The sequence below is a fragment of the Mycteria americana genome, chromosome 11, assembly GCF_035582795.1.
Source record: "Mycteria americana isolate JAX WOST 10 ecotype Jacksonville Zoo and Gardens chromosome 11, USCA_MyAme_1.0, whole genome shotgun sequence".
NCBI lineage: Eukaryota > Metazoa > Chordata > Aves > Ciconiiformes > Ciconiidae > Mycteria > Mycteria americana.
The window spans coordinates 17,081,547-17,103,627 of NC_134375.1; the positions used below are offsets into that span (position 1 = coordinate 17,081,547).

Sequence of the window (22,081 nt, forward strand, 5' to 3'; positions counted from 1 at the left end):
CTTTGAAAACAGAAGCCTTTCTGTCCTGCTAGGAACTGACATTTCTCTGCTCCCATTGCTCCAGATGAGACCATTGTGCCTCCTGATGTGCCAAGCTACTTGTCTTCACAAGGGACTCTTTCTGACCGGCAGGAAGCAGTCGTCCGAGTAGATAACCAACAGCCTAACGGGCACATAGACAGCAACGGTGAGAACCGGTTTAATTATTTTTTCTGTAATGCTGTATCTGAACTTGCTATGAGGAGGGAGAAATCACAGTACAAAGTACTTCTGTGCTTGTTATGAGTTATCTGAAAGATCTTCATAATGTAATTCTCTAGCTACTGCATTTATGCAGAACAAGGATCTGTCTGTCACTTCACGAAGCTATCCTCTCCCAGTAATAAGTGTTCATACAAGCAGACTGCTTCAGAAACTGCTCAGTCAGGCCCTAAGGACTGGTTTTCTGCTAATTTTGGATTAGTTCTTTGGCACCAGAGTTACCCATAGTTAAGTTCTACTAGAAAATACATTAGCATTGCCTGTCCTTGCCTTAAGGCTTAGGAATTAAATGCTGGGATTTTACAGTATTTGAACACCGCATGTTAGGAAGGAAAAGTTAAGTGCTCCGAACTAAGATTCTCCTGAGATTGTACAGCATTTATTCTGTTAAACATTAGCTTAAAATTATCTATTTAAACATTAGCTTAAAATTATCTATTATCTCCATTGCTATTTTTTCTCCCTTTTGCAGCTTTTACGGTAGAAATAAGACTAAGAAGTCATTTAACTGAGAGCAGATGGTTGTAATCTTTAGCCAGATGGTTCGTTTGTTACAGGTATGTGTCAGACTGATGCTGGAAGGTGTCCAGATGTTGAAGCTCCCACTGTCGGTTGTAGACAGCCAAAGCTGTGTATCGGCTATAATAAAGACACTTGGAAAACTGAAGACATGGCTGATGGAATGCTTGTTCCAGATAAGACAGGTACAAAACCCATTAATCTGGAAAGGTATTTCGTGTTTGTACAGATCAGAAAGCTCTCCAAGTCAGACAGCATTAAGACAAGAAATTCAGGGGAAAAAAAAGCCCAGAATGATTCTCAGGTGTGAGCACAGCAAATCTACTTTCTCCTCCTTGCTTTGATCCTCTATCAGGCTTGGATAGTTTGAATTCAAGGAACCGTCAGAAAGAGGCAGACTAAAGCTCACGATAGCCATTGCTTGCAGCTGGCTGATCGGTATTTTGATTTCAGCTATTCCTAAAATGTGACAGCACTTTCAAACTGAAGGTGTTAAAATTTTTCATGCTCTTTAAAGGGGCTGTCAACTGCAAAGCTCAGCTTTTTTTTAATTTTCAAAATTTAAAGGTTGTTTTGGGCACTACACCTGCCTCTGCTCTTTGCCAATTTCTTGGGTGTTACACTCATACTTTTCTATTTTTAGAGTGTGGTTTCTGTTCTCATGCTGTATTGTAACATCCACAGAAAAAACAGCCAGTGAAACAAATTTTCTCTCCAGGAGAAACTGTAAAGTTTAATAATGGAAAGTTGTTGACTGCACTAAGGAAATTAACTTTCAACATTTAGAAACTCCTTCCTGCTTGCTGCTTTGAATTCTGCTCATCTGTTATTACGGCTACTAGTAATAACATATCATGAGATAACAGTATGAGTTGACAGTGATCCCTGTAAAGCAGCAGCGCAAAAATAAGAAAGGTAACTTGGTATTTTAAAGCAGGTACAGGAAAGTTCCACTTTCTGTTTCCACCCTGACTAGAAAGGCTGGAAAAGGAAATAAATGCAGTTTATTTAAAAAAAAAAGTCACAACTTCTTTGGAGTAACACAAACAAACAAACAAACCACACCCCAACAAAACCCTACTAAACCTATTAATTGGAACTACCTTTAGTGATAGCTAGAGTTCTGAAAAACGCAGGTATTTACTAGCCCTGTGTAAAACTGAGAAATGTCCATATTATTTGGTGAGAGAGATTCCCACACTGCCGAGGGGCAGATGAACTAAACAGCTGCCTTTTCCTTCCGCAAGTTGTATGCTTCAGTGCTGACAACTTCCAGCTGGTTAATCTTCATTTGTTGCTGTTTTCTCTTCCTCCCATAAAGGCTATGGCCTGCCAGTTGTGTGCACGGACTGTAGTGGCAGCACGGACAGCATGAACGTCCACATTTACCCCAAGGAGTCGGAGTACTACTCCGAGAGCCTTAAGACTATGGATAATACCTACCCAAACGCACTGAGCAGCAAGGAACGAAATAGGAAGAGGGGTGCAGGCACCAGCCTTCTTCATCCTCAGCCGTGCAACGGGATTGCCAGCGGCAAGAGGATGGAAACAGATGGGACCCTCTACCCCAGCAACCACGACAGAATAAGACCTGTGAGCACGACCAGCCCGCTGCTTGCAGACCAACATGGTACGTGTTTCCTTGGGGATGTGTGTTTCTCCCCAGCTGTAATTCAGTACCGTTTGGGTTATATCAGAGCCCTGTTTTCTCCCATCAGCTTTTTTAACTGGCTCAAGGGCACGAATGAGAGTGGCAGGGTTGGTTTTATGAGGGAGCGCTGGCAGGCTGAGCGTCAACTAACCACGCTGGTTCTTTGGTTTCTTGCAGGCTCTTCACAAGCAGTAGCAAAGCCTCCAGAGCTTAACAACCTTAATTTGGTGAGAGCTTCACCGGCAGGAGGGTCATTAAAGCAACTGAACGTGCTTCCTGAAATTTCCCCAACACTACTGGATTTGCAGAGCGAAGCAGAAGTGAAACAAGCTCTCCTGTCCAACGGCTACACACCCCAGCCATGCGACTCCATTCATGAGTTGAAGCCACCGAACAGATCGCTGGACTGAAAGGACAGACTGCCATGTGCAAATTAACAAACACGCTATTATTTTTTTTAATTTTTTTTGCACAGAGTATATAGGCTACTTACTTCTACCTCAAATCTTGAACTGATGACCTGTCAAAGGCAAACAACTGAGGTATGAGAAACAAGCTTGTATGGGGAACAAACTCCTGTTCGAGCGTCATCTGTTTGTACATAGTTTAAAACTTCCCTGAGAAGTATGAAGCGTTCAAAAGTTGACTTGCATATGAAGCACATAAATGCAAGGGATTATTCTGTAAAGAGAAAAGTATTTGATACAATTGTACATAAGAGTTTTCATATATAAATATATATATATAAAATATATATATATATATCTTTTACAGAGGCTATTTTAATCTTTAGTGCATGGAAAACTGAGTGAAATTTTACAATTTTGGCAATATTGTTTTCAGTATCAGGTTGCTGTTAAACTTTGTGAGAGAAATAATTCTGGTGCCTTAAATGCATAAGCAGAACTTTAAAAAGCCAGACTGTTCCAAAGGGATTGTCCTCTTCTCAATGGAAGTTCCTTTAAATCAAGTATCAATTGGGTGGGTTAGCACAAATTTCCTTCCCCTTTGAAATTTATTGCACTTAACACATTTAAACAGAGATCTTCAACTGTTTCAAATGAAGTTTATAGGGAAAAAACCATGCAGTGAGAAATTACATAGCAACCTGATTTTTTCCTGTTGGTGGAAGAACTTAAATTCCATTACTTCTCAAAACTGCATAAAAATGCAGTATACTGTGACTGTGTGCTATGTTAGAGTGGACCACACAAGAGGCACTAAATAATTCAGCAACAGTGCAGAGCCCCAAAACAACCAGACAAAAAGGCTGTCATGATTAGTGAGCAGTCATTACCAAAATAAATAATTCATGCAGTAAACTGTGGGGTGGTCTCATATATTGTACCATTCAAAAAGCACCATAGCAAAGGCGTTATTTGCCCATATATGCTGTTCCAGCACTGATCTCCTACAGAGCTAATCGCAGACATTTCCCTGCCAAATGGATGCAGCTTTACCTGTATAAGGTGCCTACAATGATATACAGCCTCGCTCTGGTTAGAAGGAATAACCTGTGCCAGTGTAATGCATTTCACACCCCAAAAAATACATCTGTTCTGGGGGGGGGGGGGGGGGGGGGGGGTTGAAACCATAGAGCTGTTTTGACAACAAAACTAAAATCACACCCCTAAGCGGACGGCTGTACCGTTAATTCATCTGCTACTTTTAACTTTTTTTCCTGCAACACCATATTACGCTTTCCTGTTGAACACCATTACCCCCACCTGCAGCCAGACTCTTTATATGAAACTACCTGCTTCAAATGAACTGTGCTGCTTTGTGTAGCAATTCTAGGCTATTCAGGAGTATACTCGTTTAGAAGGGAAACTGTCTATTTATGGTTGAAAGTACTCTGTTAAATGGAAGTGTCCCAAGTATTTTTATGTGGTCTTTTAAGTTCATCCATGAATGGGGGGAAAAAGAAACACCCACATTGGTCAAACAGATCTTTGTCACTTCTAACTTCACTATGACGCTTTTTATTTATAGAAAGGCTGCTTTCTGTTGGTGTTGGTACCTGTGGATGGAGGACTCCCTTCCAGTTACTTGTAATTTGAGTTCTGCTAACATAAGGTTGCTAACTCTGGTGATGACTACTTTGGGGGAAGGTTTATTAGGGGGTTTTGTTACTTTTTTTCCTTAGGAGCAACTCAAATGCCAGTTCCACTGAAGCAGAGTCTGGTGGAAATCCACCTTTGCTAGCGCTGTGGCTCAAAACAAGTGTCGGAGATAAGGGCAGAAACATTTAATTTTCTGTTTAGAGCCATCACTTGGGAATCTGCCTGAGTGCCACCGCGTCCTGTCCAGCCTCACCTTGAGGAGCCACCACCTCCCGCAAGGGAAAGACCTCTCTCTTGCCCAGTAGCTGATGGCGAGTTTCCCTGTAGACTAGCCAGCTGAACCTGACCTTGATGAAGCAAGGCATAATTCAGCCAGGTACCTGTCTGTATCAGTTCCTGACTATTGACACGTTTGCACTTTGAGACAGGTGGCTGATTATGTTGAGTGATCTTAGAAAATTATAAACTGAGTGTAATTTTCCCTTTACTTAAGGGAAGAGTATGCTTCAGAACTGACTCACGAGGTGAAAACAGTGGAACTGGGGACACGAGGAAGATGGGAATGATTTAATTGACTCATTTTGCTGCCAGGAATGTCATCACCATTGCAGATACAAAGCATATTTGCCACATTAACATTTGAAAATAATGTTTCTGAATAAAGTTAACTGCCTAATGTTATGACTTCCACTAAATATGTGAATTTGCTGCTTCTAAGAGGCAATGTGAAAGAGGAAGTATTACTTTTGTGTACAAAGTTATTTATTTATTAGAAAATTTGGTACAATGTTGTACATTGAAAAACATGTAAGATATTGAAGTGTCTAACAAACGGCATTGAAGTGTCTTTAATAAAGGTTCATTTATAATATTACAGCTGTTTTGTTGAGAGTGAGCTTTTGGGAGTTTCAGTTGAAAATTAAATAAAATTCTAATCGATTGCTATACTCTTTTCCGTCTTTTTCTCTGCTGAAAATGCAGACTGACTGCCAAAATAGCCGCTCCTGAAATTAGACCCACAACTTTAATATTAGATACTGTAGATCAGCATGAGACTCTGGCAGCCTGACTTGTGGATGGGGTGGAATTTGGGGGCTGTATTGAAAGATACAATGAAGAACTCGTAAGGAACACATTTCTAACATATCAACTTGCTTAAGTATCTGGCAAGTACCCTTATCTTGGCACTGAAAACAGAACAGATGGGGCATGTGCATGTGTGTGTAAGTATGTAAGAAAAATGGGGCCAGGATAGCACCAGGCTCAGCTGCAGTTGTGAACACCTCTGGCTTTCTCAAACCCAGCCCCACCCTGTATGGAAATTCCAGAGGCAGCTTTGGAGATAAGCTTGAAGTCTTGCTTTAACTAAAAATCTCAATTCAGTTTCTGTATATTTAAAAAAATAAAAATAAGTATTTCTTCCTCCAAATTATAACTTTAGGTATAAAGCAGATTTTTCTGAGGCTACTCTGCTCAATCCCTTAACACATGTAGGAATTAAAATATTTTAAAATGGTAAAGAAAGAGCCTTTAAGAGGCTGGTGCCTGATCTGAGATTCAAGTTTTGTTACTGCACATTATCCTATAATGTGCAATAAAATGCATTTTTCAAGTTTTGGTAAACTTGAAATAAAATGTCACTAAAACTCAAGGCAAACAGGCAGTAGGGGAAAAACAAACACATTTTTAGGTCTTTTCCCCCCACAGTCCCATAACTAAAAGTGTCATTTTCAGCAGGATTAGACAAATCGGTGCGTGCAGAACAACCCCTGGCTGCCCAGCAGGGCGCTCACTTACCTGGTGCCATTCCGGGTGACCGTGTCCTTCCCGTGGTGGTCCAGGCGTGCGGAGCCAGTCCACCAGCACACAGGAAGGGGAAGGAAGCACGTGGAGTCCAGCCCACCTCGCCCATTTTTAAATAAAAGCAGTGATGACAAAAATTGATTACGCAAATATTAAGTAAAAACAACAACAATCCAGCAGCTGGACCCAACGACTTACGAGGCATGATTATTTTCAGCTCAAGTAATTAAATGCACCAACTGCAGTGCTAACCCTCTCATCATGTTTAAAGAGCTTTAATAGAAAATATAAGTTAGTTAGCTTTTAAGACAGAGTAATAAATCCCCCCCCCAATGCCCCTGAAACTGGTTCTACTATATATAAACTTCATCAAAGAGACAACCTTACAAGTGGCAGGAAGCGCTGCTACGCTGTGCCATGTAAACTGGTAGAATTAACCAGCCAATATGGGACTTGGCTGAAATTCCCTACTTTAATTGAAGATTATTTTTAAGAATTATGTCCTTTGTTCTGTATGTTTTACTTGTTTGCCTGTTATTTTCTAAGTTTTGGCCTCACAAAGTCTTACTACTATGTCATGGGAGGACAGTGTAATAAAACATGCAGCCTTAGTAAGCCTGGCCCATGTTTGTGCCTGAGCAGCAGCCTGTTCTCTAGGCAGGGGCTCAGGCTTCGCCTGTGCCCCCGCTTCATTCATGCACCGACCTGGTTTGGCATTTGTTCTCCCTCGCCCCAGGCTCCCTACACCTGTACACCTTCCTGATGAGGAGAACAACCTCTGTGTTAAATTCTAGCACCCCAGGGGAGCACGTCATCACAGGTACGCCTTCCCTTAACTCAGGTGCATGCATGCAGTGCCACCACGTTGAAGCCGATGGCCTCGGTGCCGCTATGGCTGCACAAGCCGGGCTCTGCCACCCCTCTCAAGCCTGACCGCAGGCACTCACGGTGCATCAAGTCCCAGCACGTGGCACACAGCCACGCCGCTTACCCCGGCACAGCTCACCCCTGCTGCCCCGACGGCAGCCAGCCCCCACCTCCCCACCCCCACGCGCAAGTCCACCAGCGAGGAGACCCTCAGCCTCCGAGTGTCATGGCTGAGCCCAGGGCAAACGTGTGAACCGCCACCGCCTGACCCGGCCCCCTTATCCCACCGTGCTGGCCCAGCCTGAGGAGGGTCTTTGGTGCGTGCCGAAGGTGCTCACCGCAGCAGCTCGGCTTTGCCTGCCCAGGCATCCCCACGCGAACACCCGCCACACCTAAACATTTCCAAGCACCGCCTAGCCAAATTGCTGGTGTAAACTTGGCCGAATTCTCCCCTTCCAGACTCTGGTGATAATTTTAATTGAGTAATTTCAATAAGGCCTCTTCACTGAGCTCGTCCCTGCACCATTTTGGCCACCACATCGTCTCCTTGATAACATGAGACCAAGAGCAGAGGTTTGCTCTGCCTGCCAGCAGTCCCCTCAGGATCCATCCGTACATCAGCAGGAGAACTTGTGCGCTCTCCCTGCCCTGCCTTCCCGGCCTCCCGCCTGGGCTTCAGCATTTCCAACCTCCTGCTCCTTCAGCTGCTGAGGGACAAAGACCAAAAGAAGGCAGAGCTGCATGTCTTTGCACAAGGCACAGCTGTAAAATAATGCGAGCCTGTGCTTTTACTGGAGAAATGTGAGTCTAATTAATAAAGCTGCACTGGCTACCACACAGGAATGCTTGCTGAGCACCTGTAGGTATAAACAGGAATATAAACTTTCACAAATACGGCTCAAATCAGAAACAAATGGATTATTGTCTTTTACAAAGAGCTCTCCCAACCTGGACTACTTTCAGTGCTGTTGGAGGGCAGCAGGCTGTAACTCTATCAGCCCCTTCCCCAACCAGAAAAACCCTTCCCATGTTATGAGGCAGGTGCCACTGAATTATGAAAACTCGCTTTATTTCAGCCTCCCCGCTCAGCCCACGATCTGGAGGTTTGCAAAACACTTCCCCTGCAGGAGTTCTAATAACGCCTTTCTCAGCCACTGTAATTAGCTGTTTACCCCCCAAATATTACTTTTTTGGCATGACTCTCACAATGACCTCACTCACTTTCCATGCAGGAAAATTTCATGTTTGGGAAATTGGATTATTGGAGGATTTACTTTTCTTTAACAGTGAAAGCGGCGCTCAGCCCGCTGAACAGCTGCTGCGGCACGGCGAAGGGGCGGCAGGAGGAAGGCTGCGTTCGCAGGAGGACCCCTCCTCCAGCTCAGCGGCTTCTCCAGCTCTTCGGCAGCCACTGGCAGGACCGGCCGGGCTGGGTCAGAGCAGCAGCTGGCGAGTCTTCTCGTATGTCCCCAGGAAGATGAAGCCTCCCAGGCTGATGGCTGCCATCCGTGGGACAACACCTGCGAACAAGCTGAAGGCGAGGGAAAGGAGATTTCAGAGGATGAGCGGAGAGCGGATGCTGCACGGCTGGCTGCAGGGGCTTTGGAAAACAAAGCCAAGAAAAATTCTCTCTTGCTGGTTTCTTAAATCCCACCCTGCTGCTCACTGAAGGAAGCTGTCTGGGCTTCCCTAACAGAGTACTCCCAAGCCTTGTGAATTTTAACCCCTCTCCACACTCCTCAGGTGCAGAAGCAAAGGTGCAGGAGGCTTCGGGCCACGTTGCAGAAAGAGGAGCTCGGACACATCCCCACAAAGGGCTGCAGACAGATGGGAAGCGTCCCATCCTCCACTGCCCCCATCCAGCCTCGGCACAGGGACCCCCTCCTCTCTGCCAGGAGCTCCCCCACCGCAGACAGCCCTGCTCACCGCAGCAGCTCACTCCCAATAACATCCAACGGGGGCCAGCAGGGAGGGAGCAGGAATGGCTGCGCGTTCAGCCACCATGATTTTTAGGTGCCTGATCCTAATAGTTCTTGGAAGTTAACAGGAAACTCGTGCAAAGCCAATTGCTCAACACATCTAAGCTCATAGTTGGTTTAACAACGTCAGGATAGGTCAGTGTGTCCTCCCAGAGGATTACAGGCTTCCTTTGTTGCAAGCAAGGATTAAACATTAGGCTCGAATCTGTTTGGCATCCCCCGCTGATCTATCGCCCGCACGGCAGGAGCCCTTTGCAGCACGCTCTGGCTGAGCTCCGCAGGGATGCTGTCCTCGGCTTTTTCCAAATGCTGCATGGTTCCCGTTAGGAGCGTGTCCACAGTGGGACAAGGTGTAATTCCCGGTGAGACCAGGCTGCGTGGAAGGTGCACACAGGAGCTCTCTGCTCCCTGCCCGTGCCCGGCTAGTCACGCTGCGCTGGGGAAACCTCTGGCTGCAGTAACTCTGGTTTTCGTTGTAATGAGCTTTACTAAGGAGCCTGGAGCACACAGGCAGATGGAAACATTTTATGGCTTTACTAGACAGCAATTGGGTCTATTACCATAATGACAGCTTTAAAACAGAGTAATTTGTACAAGGCATGTATGGACAGAGCGCCGATAGGGTAAATCCTACAGCGCAGCATTGCTCTCGAAACGTACACCATCCTTCTCCTGCCGAATCAGGCAGCCCTCATTACAGGAGCAGTGGCAGACATTCATTTACTGAACAGCCCACTTGAGACACAGCTATTACACAAACAAGGGCAGATAACTGAGTTACCCAGAAGCTGCATCCCTGGCAACCTCTATTACTAACCATCACTTCCAAGAACCCTGGCCCTGCTCCCCCCAGCTTCCCTTTCCCAGCTGCCACCCATGGGCTCTCCAATCCACGCTTCCCCCACGGGCTCGCTTCTGCAGGAAGGGAGAACTGAATGGTTCTGGGGCTGCCCCGAATCCGGAGAGCTGAGCTCTGCTGCAGGCCTGATCCAAACTGGTCCTCGCTGGGCCACACCTGCCCTCATCAGCAGATGACATAAATGGTTTTTTTTTCTGCTGGCCCCATCAGAAACCCCTCTGGTGGGCACAGGTCTGCTGTCTATTTGTATTTGCTGTTTGTACAGATTTCACCAGGCACCCTGCCACTCCTCTCTCCCTGCCTGGGTTTTCCCTTTTGCTTAAGCAACTCTCCCAGTTACCGGTCGGATCCAGCACCGAGGGCTGGAGGGCTTCACCCCCGCCTCCTCATCACCGACAGCTGCAATAAATGCACAGCGTGTCAGTGACTGGCAAAGACCAAGGGCAGGCTTTCAGGTACAGACACATCGCACTCTCCCCAGCCGTGTGAGGAACGGCTTGGCAGGAGTCACAAATCACATTTAAATCCCAGGGTGAGGCCTGGCTGCAGGTGTTAAACCCGCACCGTGTGCTCCCCCCCATGGCGTGCATGCCCTCTGGGGTGCAGCTCTTCATTTCAGGGTTCCCAGCCCAGCAATACACCTAGCCCCACAGTTCCAGCAGCAAAGGTGACATTTTTGGGCCCCAACTCGGCAACGCAAAGCAAATTCTTTCTCAACAGAAACTAACCAGGACCCCTGAAGTTACCCTTTGGAAAAGGCACTGCAGGGCCTGGACACAGCACAGAGGGGCCAGCGCTGAAAAAGGTGCCGCGTGCTCAGCCACAAAATGTCCGTATTTACGCTCCGGACGCCGTGCTGAGAAAAAACACCGCTTTTATCTGACTACAGCTTTGCACTGAGCTCACTCCGGCGGGCAGCTTGTGTTTCGCAAAGCAGCAAGCCCTAGGCACCGGGGCTGCTTTCACCACTTGCATTGGCGAGATCTGGCTCCCGAGAGCAGTGTGGTTTACACCCACCGTGCCGTGTCTGCTCCGACTGGGAAGCTCAGCCGAGGAACAGGACGCCTGGTGCAAACTGCCAGCTCTGTCCCCATCTACACACAGGCTGGGACAAGCCATCTCACCAGATTTATCAGTCAAATAACCCTCATCTTTCTCACCAGTGAGTTGTGAAGTTTCATCCACGGCTTTCAAACGCCACCACCTCCTTGTGTGAAAGGCAGTCGGACAAGATGTAAACCTGCTTTCATGTGAATGGCTCATCTACCCTGCTGGCAAGAGTGACGAGGCACACAGACCCGCTCACCCCATCCCTATCCTACCTCCCGATTGCAGGCCTGGCTCTCCCCGGACAGAAAGGGATGTGAAATTTCTTGGCGTGAAGCAGAGGGATTTACTAGGTGCAGACCAGGAAGCTGAGCCCTGTGCTCTGGTTTTAATAAGGTGGCAATAACCAATGCGTCTTTCTGCCCTCAGAATTCCTCCTCTTCAACTACGAGATTTATTAGAGGAGCCATAAATCATTTCATGTTGCAACTGGCCAAAAAAGCCCGACATTTTTATTGTTTTTGATTAATAGATTTATAATTGGCAGCAGGCATGGCAGCCTCTGCGTTTATTTTTCCCAAGACTTTCTTCCTTTTCCTTGCAGCTGACGCAGCTTGGCCTCCTTTACATGTTACTTTTCCTTCAGAAAGCTTATTGTTTTGATTTCAATTGAATTGTGTTCCCTTTGGTCCTAGTCCACGGGTACTATCTTTAGGCAGAGTTTAATTTTGGGTTGTTTAGAAAAGGGCACTGCTGAAACACCCTGAAAAGAACACAAACATACATTTTTATTTTCTGCTGTTGGCTGGGGAAAGGAGGAGGTTTCCCCAGCCAAATCCATGCCTCTTCACAACCTTCAGAGTTCAACTGCCGTCAGCAGCAGACGCGGCCTCACTTTTCCCAGTCCCTTTCAAAACATGCCCTAGAGTCCACCAAGCCACAGAGGACCCAAAACTCATCCACCGCCACATCACCTCGTCACCTCAAAGAGCAAACCTGAGACAACCCATTTCTGAGCGCTGCCGGGGGGCACAGCTGGATGTCTTCCTGGAATCGGTGTTCAGGAACTTCCTGCAATTTGTTTTGAATTATTTCCCACATGTGTAGAAAGAGGATTGAACTTTTATTAGTTGTGCGAGCAGAGATCAGATGTTAAGAGAAAACTATCTCCCGCAAAGCTGTGATGTGCATGCTGCTTTGAGCAACAGTTTACAAATGTTAGAACATCATCCTGAAAGTATCGGCCACATCAAGCAGATTAAAAACCTATGACAAATTAGAGTGAAAAGCCCCAAGTAAAGCTTCAAAAAAATCTCAGTTTCTCTTCCAGGCCAAGGAGAGGTGGAACACAAACCCTACCGAAGGAAGCACAGGCTGAACCTCATGGACCGGAGGAGTGTTTAAGACGTATATTCACTACGAGTGGCCAATAACTGGTATGAGTTACGCACTCAAAGAGGGCAAGGTAGCATAAATGAAGCAGGTGTCTGTAAAAATCAATAATAATTTATAAGCTTGTGACAGCTCAAAACGTTCTAAAAACGCTAGCAGAGGACTTTTTGCTCACAACACCGCTCCAAGGTCAGAAGAGCAATTCTCAGCCTCAGGAATGGGTAAAGTGAGGCAGTCAAGCGAGTGGATCGACATCACCCCAGACTTCCCCGACCAGTCAGCAGAAAGCTCAGAACACGTCTACACCCCGGCCACAGGAGGAAAGCAGCCAGAGAGCTGATCTGCGGCTGCTCAGACTTACTCTTTGCACTCAAGACTGTCTCAGAAAACTTATGTTTTTGCAACAAGTGCCTCACCAGAGAAATCCAAGCGGGCATGTGCTCAAGCCCAGACCTGATGGGAAGCTCAAACGACAAGTTAGGGAGCACACGGCTCCCTTCCTTCCGCTTCAGCTTGTCCCTGCTGCTGGCACCACACTGGCATCGCGTGCTCCCATCACGCTTCACAGTAAGAACAGCAAATACCAAGGAACAGAGGAGACCTTGCTGGTGTTTTCAAATCAGTAGGAAATTGCCAGGAGAAGACTGTCCATAAGGGACACGTGGCTCCTATGTTGGCCTTCCCTGACGTCTCAGGAGAGGTGATTCCCACACCTCAAGATAACCTGTGGCACTCACTGCCACAAGACTGCCCAAAGCTTAAACAGATACAAAACACAAGTGCACAAATTCATGGAGAAAAGTCCATTAAACACAAAGCCACCCTCACCTCTGAAGCCTGGAGCTAAGCTTAGAGATTGTACCGTGGATAAATCCCCAATAATGCCCCGTTTCTGTGCTCTTCCCTGGACATTGCTCACAGCCAGCGAGGACGCTAGACCTCCCTGGAGGGACCTTCTTGTCCCCACCTACCTGAGAGCTGCTCCTTGGCCATGTGTACAGCAATTAAAAGTCTTTTCTGTATGACAGGATTTAAATATAAGCAGACCATCCCCTCCTCTCCTGTCCCCCCAACACAAACAGAGAAACAACACATGAAATGTGCTTCTGCAGCACGTCCTTACCCCGACAGGCCTTGTGTCCTCCAGATGCCACCGAGGGCAGCCAGAACATTCCCGCTAGCATTGCTGGAACCAGCCTGCACCACAGAGAGAGAGAGAGATTGGAAACTGTTGGCAGAGAGGTTTAGTTATTTACTGAGCTCCCTGTCCCTGGTTAGTGTTACTTAACAGCAATTACAGACATCCTAATGACCTCCTTACCCCAGGCACCGGCAAAAGCTCCTTGTCTCCAGGAATAAGGCAAAGGGCAGAAAGGGAAACCGAGGCACAGAAGAACAAAACGATCACTCCAAGGTCACAGAGCTGGTTAGTTCAGAACTGGGTATCCACTCCTTTCTGCACTACGCTCAGCTCTACGTCCAGCAGCTGACACTGGAGCAAGAATTTAATAAAAACACACTCTCAAAGCACCAGCAAGAGACTTTGCTGCTCACTGCAAGAGGATTTACTTGAGATTTACTTAAAAAAACATGGGTAGTGTATTGCATGTGAAAATTACCTTGAGAGCAAAACACAGGACAAACAGCAGGACTACAGACAATTAAATTACACGTGTGATCTAGTTAGAGATGACTAACATAAAGATGCTGTCTGAATGGTCTCAGAACATCCCAAAACACCGTCATTCCCTTACCAACGCTGACCTGGTTGTTCAGCGCAGCAGCAGCAATGAAACCCAGTTCTTACAGTTTTATCACCCACGCTATCCAAATGCAAAGAAGCTGCAGCAGGTACAGCACCCAGCAGCGAGATAACACGCGACACAGCAACATGGTGAGCGCAGACGTGCATGACTTGACTGGGGAGGTGCATGTCATCAACAAGAAACATCTCCGTACTGAGGGACATGACCAATAGGGTAAAAACCATCCACAGAAACTCCAGGATGCCTGACCCTTGCCAACACAACAGCTTTTTTCAGGGCAGGGAAAGGCTGAGGGCTTTTAGCTATGTAGCTGCTTAGCTCTGCTCCGGGGTCAGCAAGATGATGATGGGAACACTAGACTTACTATCAACTTAATTACTTACTAAACTCACTGATCTTATAAGCAATCTTCCTTCTGCCCTGGTTGGCAGACGTAAGCCATCATGACCTCTGTGCCTTAAAATTCTAGGACAGAAAATCCAGTGCCAAGCCCACCTCAGAAAAGACAGACAACACACGCTCAAGCCCAACCATTATCAAAAAAACCAGAGGAATAAATCCCTGATGGGAAGTTTAACTTTGGGCATCTGACTCTGCGAGGATTTTCTCCTAAAGACACTGCATGAGACTCTGGAAGTCTAGCACAAGTGCAGGCCCTTCTCAGCTCCTTTGGGAAAGGACAGGCAAGCAATGCAAGGAAAGGCACACAACGATTTCATTAGTTCTGCATGCGGTACCTGTTCACATCTAATCCTGCCTTCGAGGACAAGAGCAGAAACCAGTATTAATAGGTGCTGGATTTTAGCCTGTAATGACCATACAGAAACTCTGGAACTACCCAAGCCATTCACCTGCGTGTCTGCTGGCCTCCTTCACTCTTACCTTTGCCAACATAATTCTCGTCTTCGCTACATCGAGAGGTGTGGTGACTGCAGCTGCAAATCCACCTGAGCAAATTAAAATACCAAACACAAGTGAGACATTGTTGGTTGAATATGAATGCCACACTGCCTATAATTCCCATGGCTGTGGTCAACACTGCTCCATTATTAATGCCTACAGCATGTTTCCTCACGTCAGAGTCCAGGTACGTTTGTTGAAGGTCTGTACACAGAGTGTTTTATTCCTGTGTGTTGACTCAAGGAAAACAGCTCTAAACTAGTTAACTGTAAATCCAAACATCCCCATTGAGATTACTGTCCTTTTGTTTTGGACTCTGTGCATATATGAACATACGAAGGTCGTAAGGATAATGGATTCCACTTCCAACACCTAGGGACAAGTTTGAAAGGAAGAACCTGCTTACGCATTTACAGAGATCGGAAAATAAGCTCGTCACACTGTGCTCTGCCTTGAGAATTAAAGTCTGACCACTCAAATGCTAGAAAGACAGAAAAAGAGGGAAGATGCTCTGCATCTGAAACACACGTGCTTCAGGGGCAAAGCTATCCACAAGATACAGACAGACTGGATCTGGACTTCAACCGTTAGACGTGGGACTCTGTTTCAAGGAAAAAAGACAAGCCAGTGTTTGGGATGGAGCTCATCTCCAACGAATGAAATCAGCTCCATTTTGGAAAATAACAATGTGAAGCTGCCCAAGGGTCTTTGGAAATTGTCAAAGTCTGTTGCCACAAGTGCCATCTTCCCCTCACGGGCATTTTTATTCTTTGTAATCACTCCCAAACTTCACCCTTAGAGCTCATTACTTTCACTTGGAGCAGCCAGCTCAGCTGTGGCTTTCCTCCTGAAAGCCAGAAATCTTCAGCTTACCCATCTGCATGTCTCACCCACAAATGTGTGTGTGTCTGTCTCCATATTTTAACCCTGTGGCTACAGCCTGGCCTCTTGTGCTATCTAGGGACCAGCTTTGCTGCTTTTTCTCCCAAGATCTTATTCCCTTTGCCTTATTTCCCCATCCTAAAATTAACTCTAATCTCTCTCTCCCTCCTCAGCTCACAATATTTCAAGCAAATATTCACAATATTCTCAGTATTTCAAGCATGCTGAGGAAAAGCCAAAGTGAAGGAAACTTTTAAAATGCAGGAGCAGCCCAGCAGTAAGCAAAGAAAGAAAGGGGGTGTAGTCTAACAGCGAAGAAAAGCGAGAGACGTGTTCTGAAATCTCTCTTTCTTCTTCCTCCTGTTTTTTTCTCTGGAGCTTGTATAAATCCTGTATCTGCTACAGCAGGGAACAAAGTGACTCCAAAGACTGAAGCCTACACAGTACCCAGGGAATAAGCTAAAAATAATCTATTTTCTGTTCCAAGTTTTATGGAACGCAGAAAAATTGATCTCTCTTTTCTTGGGATGGCAGAGGGGAAAAGCATTTCTTCTAAAATCCGTAAAGTAATGAAAAAATCCATCTTCCCCACTGGCTTGTGTAAAACATCTGCATCTCTCTCTCAACCACCTTAGCTTTAACATATTAAAACCCTGTTTTATGTCAGAAAGGAGGTTGGGCCAGCTGGCACCCTACGTTGACTTCTTGCAGTTAATTAAGGAATGTCCCATGACAGCTCAGGAGATGCAGTAAGGCACATGTGCAGTCCCCTGGATCTCAAACAAGAATAGCAAGCAAGCCGAGTTAGCGAACAGCCCAAAACGCCTGGTTTAGGAGCAGCTTCAGCTCACGTAAGCATGAATCCGGTTCACTCTGCCGGAAGCTTTCTAGCAGTGATACCTCACTAAAAAGCAGAAAAATGGGTCGTATTCAAGAAGCCAAAGCAGAAACTATGAGCAAGTTAAACTAAATTCCAGCCCGTTCTTGGATCTTCTTTAAGGTCAAAAATCTTTTTATTGTGAGCCAGTTTTTGAGTAAGTGACCCAAAGGCTTTGAGAGAATGGTCTGGATAGAAACTTTGGTACTCATGTCAGCGATGTATTTTTAGAAGAGTAAAAATAATCTCCATGGAAAATAGTGGCTTTACAAGTCTGGATGTAGAAGCCCTTCCTTTGCCCACAGACCAAGATAAAATTAAACAGTGAACCACATGGCTGTCAGGCCTGTATGAAGCAAAAAATCTCAATGCATCACTCAGCTATAGAGTTGACAGTAACACTTTAGTCAGACTAACTTAATTCCCTTATCAAATCCCAGTAATTTTTTTAAGCATTTGTTCCTAACAGTTTCTTACTAGCAGAAGCTTCAATCTTGGCTGATAGAGTGATTAGAACAAACACAATTTATCTTGATACGATGTTCCCAAATTCTTGTCTGAAAGGTTTAATCGTGGCTGATTGGTTTTCATTTTTTCCCCAGCTAACATCTGGATCTTTCAGACTCTTTTGTTATTAACATTTCAATGTTTCTTTTTCCATCACTGGGAAGTATTTGTTACAGATTTACCAATCAATTTAGAATGACAACAGCAACAATAAAATGCTTCATAAGCACAACAAGCAGCAGGATAGCGGCTAAATTAAATGCAAGTTTGTATATGCTTGACAAAAACACAAGATTAAAGCTAGCATTTGTTGGGAACTGCATTTTATTGAAGGCAGCGAGTCTGACAAAATGAATTTGCTCCAGCCTTAACCCTAAACGTCCAAGGTAATTTTAGAGTGACGTCTTCAACGTTAGTACACAGGTATCCAAGAACAGGCTACAGCGCTAGCGAGGTACTGCTGAGTCCTACCTGCTCTAGCTGGGTAAAGGAACTTACAACACGACTGTTTCCAATCATCAGATTAATACAACAGATACAAACTAGTACAGCCAAAGTCTACTCATTCAAAATAGGAGGGCTGTGCACTGCACTGTCTAATACACAGTAAGGCCCAACAGATCTTTAAATCACTCCTTTAGTCTACTCCTGCTGTCACTGAATTCTCCAAGAGCTGCCACATAAGGCTGGAGTCTGCTCAACTAGTCGGCAACCAGGAAAGCAGGTATCAAAGTATCAGGCGGGCAAGAAAGGCCCAGACACATCCACCCTTACACTTCCAATCATTCCAGCTTCTCTGCAGAGCTGACAGAGAAAAAGGCACCTTTGCAGGCAGTCTGCGCCCAGACAGACAGACTCACCAACTCACTCCTGGAGAAGGCTCCTTTCTCCCTTGCCCTGAAAGGATCTGGTGATGACTTGGGCTCAGCAAGGAGGCATAAAGATGGATTTTCACATGGGAGAAGGCTTTTGGCTTGTTAATACTTCTAGCATAGTGACAAACTCCTCTATTGGGAAAATAAAACTTCACACAGTAGTGGAAAATTCATCACCTGTCTCCCAGGAAGTTACAATGGACTCTGTATATTCACACGTCAGCTGAGCAGCTAAACTTTACCAAGCTCAGGGTGTTAAACAGAAAATCTCTCTGCTACTCACGCTTTCCCAGTGACCAGTTCTTGATGGAAGTGCTAGTGACAGACATCCACAGAGAATGATTTACCTTTATTTGGCAATAAGAATAAAAAGTCTTGAAGACTTAAGATATTCCCCTAGGTTCCTGCTGGCATTTCCTACCCTTTTTAGCTGTCATATGCAAATAAAAGTTGAGAAGCATCAGAACAGAGCAAAATACTTCACCTGAGAACGATACATAACCCTAGGTCCTGGCAATAAGGTGGCTGCCTGCAGAATTTGCTGCTGTTGCTGCTATAGGAAAAATGTTTCACAGGTTCTTTGACACACTCCTCAAATAAGATCCTATGCGGGGAGGAAGACAAGTTTTTCTTCAGTCCCCATATCTTCTTTTTCTGTACCATTTTAACTTCTCCTCACCCTTTCTAAAGGATCCAGGGAACCCTTCTGACCATCACAGGGGTTCCTCCTGCTTCTGTGTTTCTGTCATCTGGCCAGATCCCTGGCATCCTCTTCTGCAACACCAGCCCCGTTTGGTAGGTCAAGCTCATTTCAAGAGATAGGAACTTGTGCTTGACTAACGTCCTTGTTTGAATGAGCCTACCTTAGGAAAAGAAGAAAAATCCAGGTTGAGCTGTATTATTGCCTGTCTTCTGTTTTCTGTACTGACATCTGAAGGTTACCCAGGATTGATTCAGGATTGAATCCCAAATGCAGGTGGAAAAACTGAGTCACACAGGTCCAACACTAAACCTCACAGCATCCTCTTACAGTGACTGATTTCCAAGTTCACAAACGGTCTTTTTCAGAACTCTTCAATCAATCAGTTCTTATTTGCACTTTTATTTTATTGATATTAAGTTAAACTTTTTTAAAGAGAAGTTTACTCTGGTCCTTTGTCACTGTGGGAACACCACCTGCCAATGGTAGAGCAAAGTGACCCAAGAACGAACCTCTTCGGATTTCAGCAGAAATACCAAGAGGCAAAGCACTGCTCCTCCCACGATTTAACCAATTCAGGGTCAGAAGCATGGTCCAAGCAGACATTGCAGGGAAATCTTGAGAACTACTCAAAAATTTGTTCAGAGCTATAGAGTTAAAGAGGCTTTTAGGGACAGTATGTAATCTTGTCAGAGCTGATTAGATCAAAACAAAAGTGATGGGAAGTCTTCCCTGTTAATGTGTAAAAAGCTCTCGTTAGTGCTTTATTATTCACTAGGCTTGCACCTCCATTCTCAGTGACTTTGTCACCACAGAGCATTAATTATTCATGTTAAGCCACACTTTTTTTACAGTAGGGGGAAAGCAGGCATCTTTAGCAGAGGCAATTTTCAATTGCATTAAATGGACACTCGGGTTCTTTGACAAGCTGGAGCTGCCTTGCTGCTCCAGGGCAGCAGTTTGCTTTCCCAACAGCCAATGCCCAATGGCAGGAGTTCCCTTCCACTGGCCCAATTCCACAGAGGGCATACGAAAACTACCCAGGGGCTCTTCTGGTACAGCGCAGGGCTGGGGTGCAGTGGTCCAGGCCAGGCAGCCTAAGCCCAGAGAAGACTGGAGCATGGGGTGCAACCACAACCACGCCTGGCCTGCCCGCAGCATGGGGACGTGCTTCCCTCCCCTGCCTCCAGCCTGCCAAAGCCTGTGCCCAAATCTGGGCTGGTGTCCGAACAGCTTAGGCATGAGGCAAGGTTTGGTTCAAATGCAACCTCAAGCTTAAAATATCATGTAGATCTACCCTTGGGTTCCTCCCCACGGCTGCTCAGATATCACCTTCTCTCACTCCCTGACTGCTCCAAACATCTCCTCTAGTTAAGACACCAAAGACGATGATAAAGCTGGACAAGGCCTCCAGGGATTAAATTATTAACAGATGAGACAGAGAGGATTCCAAATCTCTGATATTTATGCTCACGCCTATTACGTTTCTATAAAAAGCCCATGGATCGCATACATACATCTTACACATGTGCACTCAACAAGGAAGAGTCGGGCCTCTCACAGCACTTTGGCTGAAATTGCTGCCATTTCACAGGCACTGGGGATGGAATTCAATATATTGTTGCTCTTTGTTATGTCTTCGCCAAATAATCAGTTATGATTTAGCTAGGAACTAACCAATGCACACAGACACACACATGTATGTGTTGTGTGCCATAAAGGCAAGCCAAACAGGACTTTTCTTTCAGTTTGTTTCAGCTTATTACCCTGCCCCTCAGGACCTCTAACATATTTTAAGAAAGTATTGAATCCAAGCAAAGAACATGGGAGAAAAGCATGATTGTGTGATTTCGCCATCCCACTACTACCATGGTGACATTTGACAGCATCTCTGTGCTTAAAGGTTGTTTTTTGGATAATCTTCTCCTTCTAAGGTTTATAACATGATGATTTTAAATCACTCAGATGCACACATCCATCTTATTTTATTCACAGGGTACTGGTGAGGTTTTGATTTTTTTGTTTTGGGGTGGAAAGAAAGGGATAAAGAGTTTGGTCTATCTTTTCTTCCCTCGTTTGAAGCATATATGTAGGTAGTTACTAATTTTTAACCAACCATGGAATCCATTCTCAGAAAGCAGGAAATTATTTCTCCACTGCCTCCATTCAGCAAGAAGGCTAAATATTTTCACTGAAACAGAATGGATGCAGTACCAGATTAGATCAATACAGGGCCTGCATGTTACAGGTCTGCAGAGGCAGGCAATGGAGACGGAAGGGGAAGGTTCTGATCCAAAAAGGGTTGAACCTCGTGAGTTTTGAAGCAGGTCCTCAAAGGAGAGAGACATGAGAGAGAAAGGTTAAAATACTGCTGGTGAAAAGGAAAGAATGGGGACAGAAATAACAAAGAAGGAAAACCAGGTTGGAGGAAGCGAAGCTGGAAGGATAACGCAGAGAATATGTATCATCACCAATTACAACACGATCTACAAAATAGCACTCCAGCTCTGCAAAGATTTATGCTTGGGTAATAGAGCCTATGAAGACAGCCAGGCTGAACTGCCTCATCTACTACCACCATGAACCTGGAAGTCTCTGTGCTGCTCCACAGAAGACCCGGTGCCTCCTTCAGCACAAAGGGTTAGGTCTCCCCAGCGCCTGCCAAAGGGCAGTGAAGAGTTCATGCACAACCGTGCCTCTGCAAGCTCCTTCTGCGACACTTCTGCTACCGAACGTCCATCAAAGAGTAGCAAATCCAAGCACAACTGGTCAGAATCAAGACATACAGAGAAGGAAATGGAGGCACTGGGCTAAATTTCCAATTGAGGCACCAAATTGGACTTCAGGAAATTACTCCGCAAGGCCTTGGGTAAATCAGATAACCTTTCCAACTCTCTGAACATGCCTGAACACAGTTTTTGTATCAATCTGACTGTAAAGAAATCAACAGAGCTAAATTAATGATCCCCTATCACACCTGCAGACGTACAGATTGCATTTTAAAGCATTCATCTGATAGCTTGGTTTGTTTCAAAACAAAAATGAACGATCTGCTTCAGTCGCTCTGATGTTGTTTGCACCGATTTGAAGAAGTCAGTGTAAAATCTAACAGTAGACTGAATTTTAAGCAGAA

General features: G+C 45.4%; 2 protein-coding genes across 7 annotated transcripts in view; one reads left to right on the plus strand and one right to left on the minus strand.

The window, feature by feature from the left end:
• LRIG1 (leucine rich repeats and immunoglobulin like domains 1) overlaps positions 1 to 2,841 on the plus strand; it is a 93,249-nt gene extending 90,408 nt beyond the window's left edge. Inside the window, 4 exon segments of the mRNA XM_075513614.1 lie at positions 65 to 187; positions 801 to 965; positions 2,102 to 2,410; positions 2,609 to 2,841. Of these exon segments, the coding sequence (XP_075369729.1) occupies positions 65 to 187; positions 801 to 965; positions 2,102 to 2,410; positions 2,609 to 2,841 (830 nt within the window).
• A 135-nt stretch (positions 2,842 to 2,976) lies between these two features.
• Positions 2,977 to 22,081, minus strand: part of SLC25A26 (solute carrier family 25 member 26) — a 94,664-nt gene continuing 75,559 nt past the window's right edge. For 5 of the 6 annotated variants that reach the window (XM_075513620.1, XM_075513619.1, XM_075513615.1 and 2 more), the window contains 3 exons: positions 15,090 to 15,154; positions 13,565 to 13,638; positions 5,429 to 8,695 (listed from right to left, as the gene is read on the minus strand). In XM_075513620.1, coding sequence (XP_075369735.1) covers positions 8,599 to 8,695; positions 13,565 to 13,638; positions 15,090 to 15,154 — 236 coding nt within the window. In that variant the 3' untranslated portion in view covers positions 5,429 to 8,598. Of the gene's footprint in view, positions 3,113 to 5,428; positions 8,696 to 13,564; positions 13,639 to 15,089; positions 15,155 to 22,081 lie in introns of those variants that run through there. The other variant, XR_012777408.1, reaches the window with a different exon arrangement.